The sequence below is a fragment of the Anser brachyrhynchus genome, assembly GCF_964034855.1.
Source record: "Anser brachyrhynchus genome assembly, chromosome: 2".
NCBI classification, from domain to species: Eukaryota; Metazoa; Chordata; class Aves; order Anseriformes; family Anatidae; genus Anser; species Anser brachyrhynchus.
Window position 1 is genome coordinate 105,834,079 of NC_137695.1, and position 11,409 is coordinate 105,845,487.

General features: G+C 40.0%; 1 protein-coding gene across 2 annotated transcripts in view; it reads left to right on the forward strand.

Annotated features, from left to right (window-relative positions):
• Window positions 1–11,409, forward strand: part of PTPN2 (protein tyrosine phosphatase non-receptor type 2) — a 33,185-nt gene that overhangs the window by 16,693 nt on the left and 5,083 nt on the right. For both annotated transcript variants that reach the window (XM_080580349.1, XM_080580350.1), the window contains exons 6-8: window positions 3,264–3,473; window positions 5,061–5,219; window positions 9,736–9,923. In XM_080580349.1, the coding sequence (XP_080436475.1) occupies window positions 3,264–3,473; window positions 5,061–5,219; window positions 9,736–9,923 (557 nt within the window). The remainder of the gene's footprint in view (window positions 1–3,263; window positions 3,474–5,060; window positions 5,220–9,735; window positions 9,924–11,409) is intronic.

The window sequence follows — 11,409 nt, forward strand, 5'->3', positions numbered from 1 at the left end:
AGGACGCCTTCTCGTTTTTATATGATCAAATTAATTGTTAATGCACTTGAGGCTTGAGTGATAAGTACAGGACCACCGATGGGCTGTAGGTGTATTTTTATTCCTTCGTCTGTTAGACCATTGCAATAGCCTGTAAACTATGAAGTCGTCTTGTAAAGTGTGTGTGAAATTTGTCAGACTGGTGTTTTCTGTCTTCACCTACATGACACTGAAGGCATGAACTTCTCTGAGCATTTTCATAGTATTTCATTCCTTTTCATGCTCTCGGGTGACTGAACAACCTGAAGTTGTTCTGAGATATTTGTACCCTTTTTGTTTTGGATGATTTGACACTAACTGTAAAAAGATTGTGATAAGGCTCGTTGTGTTGCAAGTTCATCTGATTGCGTTATATCATTTTTCTGCTCGAGTCCTTGTGTAGATGTTTGCTCGTATTTTGGTGTTGCTGCCAGTGTTGCCAGCAGTCAGTGGAGAACCTGCGCAGTGTGGTGATAACTTTCCAAGTTAACTGGTTTTAGCAGTGCTAGTTATTTGCTGTAAGCTTATCTCAGTATTTCGTGAATTTTTTTCTGGAATGGTTTGACACTTATTGAAGCTGTCTGTTTTAATGTTGTCCCATAATTTTTCTAGGAGTTCTTCAAGTAGCTGGTCTTACGGAATAAATTTTGCAAGAATATGTTGTAGTTACTTTAGATAAGCTGGTTCTCAGTTCTTAAGCAGAAAAGCATCCCATGCATAGAAGAATTTATACTATTTATATATCTATAAAATTTGTACTACTTGTCTGAATCTTGAAGCCCAGCTTTTTTCTTTAAAATAATATCTGGCTTCTTGATAACATTTTAAATAAAACTGGTTGTTCCTGAAATCAAGTTTCTGTTGGTCAACAGTTGTGAATCTTCAGCAAGCCAAACCTCTCTAGAGTCTTGCACGAATTCATGTAAGTGATACCTGTGGTGCAGGCTAGCCACATCGCCTAGTAACGGGGGAGTTCTCTAAGAAAGAATGGTGCAGATATTCACATAAAGACAGGATTTCAGTTGTACAGCTTGACTGCCAAGCACCACTTGAAAGAGTTTTTCTGTTTGAGAGAAAATGTGGGAGGTTTGAAATAGTCAAATGGGATTTGGCTGTACTGCAAGTTCAAAGAACACCAGCCAGTTTCAGTGCTCTGAAATCGGAATTGCAAAGGAAGATGAAGAGACTAGATATTTTTAAATGAGCTGAAGCAAAGGAAAATCGTGGAAGGGATAAAGGTTTTTTTTTAAAAAAAAAAAAGGGATAAAAAAAAAGTAATTCTGTGGGCTAGAGCTGTATGAGATGTACAGCAGCAGTTACATCCTTCCTTTAGGTACACCTATTCTCAGATTAGTAGTGTATGTGCAGGGTGATGCTTGGGCATGTGCATGAAGCACTACGGGTGTTTCGTTTTGTTTTAGGATGAGGATACATCTAGTGCTTGTTACAGCCTAGGATTAAAAAAAAACAAACACACAGATCACCTGTATTTTTAACAGATAGGTGATAGTTTTGTCATCTTGAGGTATAAGGGAGGCTTTCTATTTAAAAATCTTGGCGGGGGGATTATTAATTACCACTTAAAGGATCATCTAGATTCAGAAGAAACAACTTTAAATTTCTCTTTACCTAATACATATGTTTACCTCCTCTCCCTGGTTTTCCTTTCTTTTGTTTGTAAATCAATGAATTATTTTTCTTAGAAATGGGGGAAATTGCTTAGCATGTTGCCTTCTTTAAGATTTTATAATTTCCAGATTTCTTACAAAGAATATACCTCCTTCGTGATGCTTAAAAAAATCAGTCATTTCAGTTCATAAGTGAGTTAACTCACTACTTGGAAAACTAGATACAGAAGACCAGTAATATCTCAGCAGAAAACGCAAACTTTTAATACTTCGCTTCAGACAAGTAAGAAAGGGAAATCACCACTGTATTTATACAATTTAGGAGGCTTTGGTAGATTTTTTCCCTTTGAAATCTCACTGCATACTCACGTACCAAATATGATGGTTCAGACTCTGTTGTCCATGTTAAGCTCTTAGCCAAAAGACGAACTATTCCTGCAGAATGTGCGTTTGAGAATGACTGAAGTCATGCCAATGTTCCCTGTTTTCTTTGAAAGTATATTCAGTCTTGCAGCATCAGGCATCGAAGGCAAAAGACAAAATGTGAGACTAATTTCTTACTGTGGTTAACTATGAATTGAATAATTTTAGTTTCACAAAGGATTTTCATAAGTTGTCCCTTACAAGAAGTTAAAACAGGCCGAGCAGGAGATGAACTGTAGAACTTACTTGAATTGCATAGATATATTTTGTTGGTGCTGAAAAAGAAAACTGGATTTTCTGAATATCTTGACATCTTAAGTCTACTTCTGTTTCAAATTTGTGGAGGTTTAAATCTGTGGAAAACCAGATGAAATGGAGGGATGGTAAAAATAAAGAAACCTTTCTAAAAATCATGAACTAAATTGGTGATCAAATTTTCTCAAAATTGCTGTAAAAACAAAAGAAGGGAGGCGAGGAGTAGCACTGAACAGCACTTCTGAAGTGAGTTCTGTACAGATATGATCCAAATTTGTGATCAGAGCTTTTCAGGGTATGTGCAGACTCTCTCACTGTCATTTCATTACTTGCACTTAGTTGGTCATGTTCACAGAGAGAGGGGAAAACGTTGCGTTGTGTTAAAATCTGTATTTCCTTCCACCCCGTGAATGCTTCAAGCTGGGTCTAGCAGCCTGGGCACTACAGGCCTTTGCCACAAAGCTTCCTGCTACGCTGTGGCATCACTAGTATAAAGGAGATGCTGATACTCTGATACCTCTTGGTGTTAAAACTTGCTCTGAACAGGAGCGGAGAGTGCTTACAATGCTGATGGGTATTTTTTCAGTCCTGTCAATGCTAGCAGCCTCGTAACTTGCTGTCAGCCATTAAGCTGCATTAGTGGCTGAAAAAGGGATATTTGGGGGCAAGCAGTAAAGCAAACAAAATGTAACACTGGAAGTCTGAGAAGAGGAAAAAATGTTTGGTAATAATTGCAAAGGGGAAAAACTACTAACGTGGATGAGGAGCTGCTTCAGATTGCGCTGTTGGGTGTCCTCCAACAGCAAGATACTGGGTTGTTTGTCTACGCGGGAGGTTTGAAATAGAGAGTAGCTATTGATTTGGATTGGGGAAATGTGTGCTAACTAAACAAACATTGAGTACTCTCCAGTTGCATTGTTTGTTTGTTTTCACTTCTAGAGTGGTGAGTCCAGGATGATATCTCATTTTCATTATACTACATGGCCAGATTTTGGAGTTCCTGAGTCCCCAGCTTCATTCCTCAACTTCCTTTTTAAAGTCAGAGAATCTGGCTCACTAAGTCCTGAGCATGGACCTGCAGTAGTTCACTGTAGTGCCGGGATAGGACGATCCGGCACATTTTCATTAGTAGACACTTGTCTTGTTCTGGTAAGTGATCAGTTGTTTTCTGTTACCACTTCCCTTCTCCTGACACCCTGCCTTTCTACCCCACGTGGGCTTTTTGGTTGGAAGGCTTTAGAAGCGCTTAAGTTAATGACGCATCAGTGAAAACTTCAGTTAAGGCATCACACTTCTTTTTTTCTTCACGTTTTAATAGCTTAAAAACACAAGCCTTGAAATATATTTACAAATCCATCTTGAAGAACTTTACACATTTTCACAGCTTCCTGGAAAGTAAATAGGAAGCACTCTTTTACGTGAGATGTGAATAGAATAGATTGAGATTTTTTCTTTTAGGTACGAATTTAGGATTGTGAACTGTGTCATCAGTAATCGCTCTTAACTTGAGCGCATTATAAATGATAAATAGTTATTTAACATGTATTTAAGGTTTTGTTGGATTTTTAAATTATAGATTCTGACTTTGCTTATGCTTGTTAATACTGAGAAGTATAACATGGAGTTAAGCCAGCTAGGATTTCATTAGATTAGAGGACTGGAGCACTTGTCACTTGAGGATAGGGTGAGAGAACTGGGCCTGTTTTAGCTTGGAAGAGAGAAGAGTGAGGGGAAACCTCATCAGTGCATATAAATATCTGAGGGGAGGGTGTCAAGGATGGAGCCAGTCTCCTTTCAGTTGTGCCCAGCGACAGGACAAGAAGCAATGAGCACAAACTGAAGCACAGGAGGTTCCAGCTGAATATGAGGGACACTTCTTTACTGTGAGGGTGACAGAGCACTGGGACAGGTCACCCAGAGAGGTTGTGGAGTCTCCTTCTCTGGAGATAACTCAGATCCCACCTGGATGCCACCCTGCACAATGTGCTGTAGATGATCCTGCTCAGCAGGGGGTTGGACTCGATGATCTTCAGAGGTCCCTTCCAACCTCAGCCATTCTGTGATTTAAGTTATGAAACAGTCATCTTATGTTTTGGGTAGGCCCTCTCAATTATTCATTATTTTTCTGCAGATTTTCTTTTTTTTCCTCTGTTCATAAAAAACATACATGTGTATTTTGATGCAAATACACTTTAATATTAAAAGAACTCAAGTGAACCTTGCAACAAGCACAGGTATGCAGTTAAAAATGCCCCATGAATGTATAGTATGGGGGAAAAATGTGTGTTGCTTGAATTAGAGAATCTGCTTTAAATAAGGAAACCTCTGCTCCATTCATTCCAAATTGCCATTCTATTCAGGAGCAGTAGGAAATACTGCTTTATGGTTCTTATTGTGACACTCCTGTTTTGAAGTACAAATGTGAATGAAATAAGGCATATCTAAATTTCTAAGACTTGATATTAGGGTACTGATTTATTTGGTTAATACACGATCATAGATTTGTTCATTATGAGCTTTCGTTAATGGTTTACTTTTTTGGTTTACTTTTTTTTTTTTCCTGTGAAAACAATTTAGAAATTTGGAGATGTTAATTTCTTACATAACTAACAGAAACATAATGTGAAGAAATATATATTTTTTAATTTGTGATTCATTTTTTACTTGTAATTATTTTTTGTATGTTGTTTGTCTTTATCCATACCTGTGACACTTTCAATATAACCTTCTTTACAGATGGAAAAAAAGGACCCATTTTCTGTAGATATTAAGAAGGTATTACTGGATATGAGAAAATACCGAATGGGACTTATTCAGACACCAGATCAGCTAAGGTTTTCATATATGGCTGTAATAGAAGGAGCAAAGTTTATAATGGGGGATTCAACTATACAGGTAAATATTTATTTCCACGTGTTGAAGCGTAAAGAGCAGAATTTCAACAGTAGCAAAAAAATGAGCTCTGAACTGTTTTAAAACAAGCATTCTGTGGGACTTAAATAAACTGCCTTTGTCAATAGGTGCCTTGAAGGTATTAGAGGTATATCTGATTAGCCTTTTCTAGCTGCTAAACTCTTAATCCTATGTAATTGTCTCCTCTGAGATAAAATACAAAAATAGCTTGTTATGCTAATTTTAAGAGGGTTAAATCAATGTCTTCGATATTATAAAGCAAAAGCAACGCTCAGTATTGCTTGGAAGAGGTAGTAAAGATCTCTGCTGTATTTCTTGATCCTTGCTATAAGTTTATCTAACAGCAAAAATGCCTGATGCTACAGGTGTGTTTTATTAGTAAAGTTTATTTTTTGTATCCTTTACAACTTGTGTTAGAGTTAGGAGAATGTAGCTGAATATAATGAATTTCAGGACAGAGATAACCGTATCTCACAGGTACATAGGTGTCGTTTGTGATGCTTACAGTGGCTACAGCTGCTTTAAATGTCTGGTGCTGGGGTGGGAGGGAGGACCAGAAGGATAGGTTGTGTAACTTAATTCTGCTTTCATACGCTAGGGGTTTTTTAATTATTTTGCTGATTTGTTAAAATCATGAATGAAGCAGATGAGCTGAAACACGTTTCCTCTTCTGTGGTTCAAACACTGCTAACCAACACCTAGGGAGTTTGCTGCTGGTGTGAACACCTGCACCAAGTGCCTAGGCACTGCATGATTCATCATAACGTGTACAGTAATTTAACCTCCTTACTTTCTGGAGCATTCTTTCTGGTGGTAATATTTTTTTTGCTTTGTCTATTAAAAAGCTGTGCTTCAAATTGAGCAGCTCTGGTTCCCACAATTATCCATGTAGATTGCAGGATTTCTGGTTTCTGGATACAAGGAAGCATTGTCAGCTCAAAATGCTGCTTGTCGAGTTCAAATGTGTTACTTGTTTGCACTAAGAGCACACTTCAGGCCCATTTCTTTACTTGTGGAGGTTTTTGTTTTGTGTTCTCTGATGGTTCAGGTGACCTTTCCTAAGCCAGTGTTTTTTGCAACATAGTTAGTTGTCCTGGTGCTTTTCAGGGCATCAGGGTCATACGTGGGAAATCAATACTTGTTTCACCCAAGTTGGCAGTACTTCCAGGAGCATTTCTCCATTCAAGGTCAGCTAGATCACTTTTTCACCCATGGAGAACTGTTGCACTGTCCAGAGCGTGAGAGGTGTTTCCTTCTCTGCTAACGACGGGGCGTGAAGTCGTGGCGGGCTTCGCTACCAGGCTGCTTCTGACACTACCCAGATGTTCAGCTCTGACACTTCCATGTTTTTTGGTAAACTCTGCAGGCAAGCACAATGCACGCTTGAACCTTCACTTGCTTAAAGTGTCTGCAACTGCAGTATTTGTATCGCGGTAGGAGACTCTTCCTCTCATTTATAAGGGATCAATGCTCACCTAGTTTGCCCAGGGGTGTGTGTTGGTGTGATGGTGGCATGGTTCTGTAGCTGAAACAATGACTTCGTTCTCAATTGTACTGCAGTGTGTAAAATAAGGGAGGTGGAACAAGATTGGAGTTTTCATTTCTATAAAATTCCATCTGATAATAAAGGTAAAATAATACTGTTTCAACAGCATAGTAAAATAACTTGTCACTCTTTCAGGAAAAAATGTGTTGAAATGAGTAGTCTATGGAAAATGAATTTGTGGCTTTGAAAGGACAAAGAAGGTTTAATTGCTTAGATCCACAGATGTGTTTTGCAGATAGAGAACGGTAACACCACTGCTTTGTACTGAAATTTGTGAACAACAAGCACAGTTTTCAGGACTCACCTGATCCGGTCAACTGACCGTCTTACCATGCCTTTCCCTTCTCTCCATTCATTCCAAGCGTTAATACAGGCCCTAAAACTTAGCTCCCTTACACAGACATTTCGGTTATAATTTTGAGGGCGACTGTCTCTGTTTCAGGTCTTCCTGTGTGCTTGTTACCCCCATATTTAATCAGTATTTGTCTTAGCCAATAAATCTCTTATTGACACAACCATGTCTTCGGAAAAGGCTTTTTCTGTGGCAGTAAGATGAATCTGCACTGTGGATTTCCATAAGTTGTTAATGCCTGTTTTTTCACATCAGCCTCTGAGCTTGTTCAAGTTAGTCCAGCAATCTTGAATTCATTCCACGGGCAAGAATCTAACATGAGTTTTTTTTGAAGAGTCAACTTACAACTTATCTTTCTAATCATAGACATTTAAAAGCAACTAATTTTGGTTTCTGAGGTATTCAATGTCCTTATTGGCTGGCAGATTTGTGTGAGAAGAGCACTGGTTTGTTTTGGGGGCAACTTTTTTTCGTTCTTGTTACATTCTGTTACCTGCAGGTTTTCTTCTGTGTAAAATTTTCCTTATGCAAGAAAGTCTTCAGACTAGTCATCGCTGGGACAATTACCCATTAGGAAAAAGATGTAGTAGGCCAGTTACTACTGTCTACTACTCATCCTTTTTTTTTTTTTTGAAAAGTAGTCTGGAATGAGATGGAAGGAAAAATAAAAAGTGATTTTTTTTTTTTGTTATGAGGCAGTGTATCTTCTGGGAAATGGACATAAAATGCATCAACTAGTAGATTGCAACTTTGGAGTAAATAACCCTGGATTTTTTATTTATTTCTTTTGGAGGGACTGTAAATTTCTCCAATTTTCACTTCTTAGAATCACAGAATGGTTTGGGTTGGAAGGGATCTTAAAGACCATCTGGCTCCAGCCCCCCTGCCATGGGCAGGGACACCTCCCACCAGACCAGGTTGCCCAAAGCCCCATCCAGCCTGGCCTTGAGCACCTCCAGGGATGGGGCATCCACAGCTTCTCTGGGCAGCCTGTGCCAGTGCCTCACCACCCTCTGAGTGAAGAATTCCTTCCTTATATCTGATCCAAATCTTTTAATTTAAAGCCATTCCCCCTTGTCCAATCACTATACTCCCTGACAAAGAGTCCCTCCCCAGCTTTCCTGTAGGCTCCCTTTAGGCACTGGAAGGCCACTCTAAGGTCTCCCCGGAGCCGTCTTTTCTCCAGGTTGAACAACCCCGATTCCCTCAGCCTCTCTTTGTAGGGGAGGTGCTCCAGCCCCTTGATCATCCTCATGGCCCTCGTCTGGACTCATTCTAATAGGTCCGTGTCCTTCTTGTGCTGGGGGCCCTAGAGCTGAATGCAGTTTTTGGACACAAGTGCCAATTGTGTTTTGGAGCCATGAAAGGTAACAGCACAGCGTAAGCATACAGAGGAGAGTAAGATGGAATAAAAGTGCTGAGCAGTGCAGGACCTGAGAAGATTATTCCTCATCTTGGAGCTATTGTAGACAGTATAAACCCCAAAGTTAGTGGCCCGTATCTTCTTCATTTTTGAGAAATACAAAGAGGGACCATTGAAGAATACAGTGGAGGCAGTTTGCTAGAGGTCCAGCTCAAGAAACAAAGGGCCTGGAAAAAAGATGAAGAAATGGTGAATGGTAGTGTTACAACATGGCAGATGCAGTATAGAGAACTTGGTTGGAGCTTCCTGCTTAACTCCTTACCGAGAGCTTTCAGGACAGGATGGGCAGAAGCTCTTCTTCACTCTTAAAACAAAGGACCCCAGATTACAGAATTAGGAGGGTGTGGAACACTAGGAGTACACAAACTGTAGTGAAGGCTGTGGTGTGGAGCTTCCCATGGGTAGTCATGTCATGTACTGGTCCTCTACTTACTGCAAAAGGAGCTTTTCAAATGTAATGTCTGTGGTTTGAATGGTTTCTTGAACCTAGCCAGAAGTTTCTGAGATAGTAAAGCTGGACGTTGGTGGAAAGGAAATCCACGAATTAAAAAGTGGTGCTGTACTTGTGCCTTTTTGCTATTGGTACCATATAGCAGTTGTAAAAGATGAAAAAAAAAAATCCAAACAATAGCTGTTATACTAAAATACAAACAATGAAAAGGGAAGATATTTGAGCTCCTCTTAGGATTTTGGTAATGTTTGGTGATCACATCTAAGAACGACACACTAGAATGTTTAGATTTCAGCAAGTCTTAGGAAACTGCAAAATCTTTCCCTTGCCTTATGTCTAGGACTCTTCTTAAGAACTCTTTTTCATTGTATTTTTTTTTCTCTTCATAGTAAAAGGCATGTCAATACTATTCTGATTTTTCAGTGTAGTTTTGCTATACCAGTCCCACTGTTCCTTGGCTTCCCCATCTCTTTGGAAAAAGTTTCCTTGGGCCTTTTGAGTATTGTAGGAATTGGTTTGGGTGGCCATTTATCTGATGAGAGCTGCCTTGCCTCTAAAGACGTGACGTGAACCTCTCTGAAAACGTTGTCTAGCAATTCTTTTTTTTCTTCTTGATCTGATAGCTCCCTTGATCTACCTCTTTGTTCAAGATGTCTTCCCACAGAATAGTCGCTGAATGCCCTCAGTGTTAGGGGAATGTTTGAAATATATTCTCCTTGTTTGCAGAAACGGTGGAAGGAGCTCTCTAAGGAGGACCAAGCACCAAGTTCTGAGCAGTCTCCTCCACACCCAGCCAAAATAACCACAGAGAAGTACAACGGGAACAGCATAGGCCTGGAGAGCAAGGATCAAACGGAGAAAAATACTGACCTGCCCTCTAAAGTTCAAGATATCACAGATGGAAACATTGAAAGGTAGGTGAAATGAAGAAATAGTTCAGGAGGCAGAGACACTCTTGAGAGGCTGAATTATTGTCTGCTTTTCTGATCATAAGAAAACTTCATTATCTTCCATTCCTAGAGGGAAAGGACAGGTGGTATTTGACAGTCTTATTTATTTTTTTAATAAAACTTAATATATTTCTTATGATAAAGCTTTATTGTGTAAAGGTCAAGAGAAGGAAAAACAAATGTCTCCAACTGAAGCAGCTAAATCTCATGCTTGAAAGCATTTTCACACAGACTGTCTGAATTCCATTGCACATGTGAATTAGGTCTAAAAATGCCCAACATAATTTGATACTAACGTTTAAATACTATACCAGCTTACCTTCGGAAAAATATATGATACTTCAGAAGCACGAAGGTTTTGTTACATACCATTTCTGATGTAGTGGTTGAAATGGTGTTGTGGAAGCCATACGTCACCCTCCATTCATGTTATATTCCTGCCATCGATAGATTTCTGTGGTCTGGCTCTGGCACCTGACTTGGTCTCTCTGTCAAGTTAGCCCGTGTCACGCGCACCGACGCCTCAACTCCTGGGCTCGCTTTAGCCGAGGTCCCTGTGCACAGCTGCGCTAGGAACTGCCGTCTGGATTGCTTTGGGCACCGTGTCACTGGGGTCTGCCCGCGTTACCGCGGGCTGTTGGTACACGGCCAGAGACCGGGACTGGACTGTGCAGAGCTGTACAAGCACAGGAAGGAACGGTGCCTGTTCCAGACGGGCTGCAGACGTTCGGTGCAGAAAGAGTGAAGTTCGGAAATAACAGATGGCTTGCGGACTTCTGCGTCTCTATCAGTGTTTTGAGAGAGAAAGTTGTTTTGTACGTGTCTGAAGGCCGCTCACAAGCACAGAGAGGGGTTATGGGTGTGTGTGGTGTGTGAAGGGATGATCAGAGGCTTTTCCTTGTGGCAGATCCATGCTTTTTTAGAGATGGTGAGGATGCTTCTGGAGACAGGAATCACAAGAAGGCCCTGATAGTGTAACGGCACGCAACTGGTTTCTGTTTAGCTCACTTGGGATTTGGTTGACAAGCTAAGACGAGCACCATGAAATCTGCATGTAGATGTGAGTAGGTTAGGGTCAGTATATCACTGAGCTTACTGTGAGCTCTGTAGTGGAGGCACACACTTAAATGCTTACATTTAATACCCTACATCGCACATACCTCCAGCCTGCGTGCAAGAAATCTCAGCCAGCAAGTGGGGCACTGATGGGGGTGAAAGCCTAAGCTCGATTAAGCTCACTCCATTCCCTGTTGAACACTTAAGTCAAATGCCACTTACATCTTTACATATGTCATTAGCTAGTTTTACAGGTCTTCACTAAACTGAAACTATCCATATTCTGTTTGTTAAAATAGAATAATGATTGCGTTGGGAAGAAGTTTGTTTTAGTATTTGAATAAGCATTTTTCCCATTGCACAATTTAAAATTTGTTTTTCTTTTTTCTTTAAG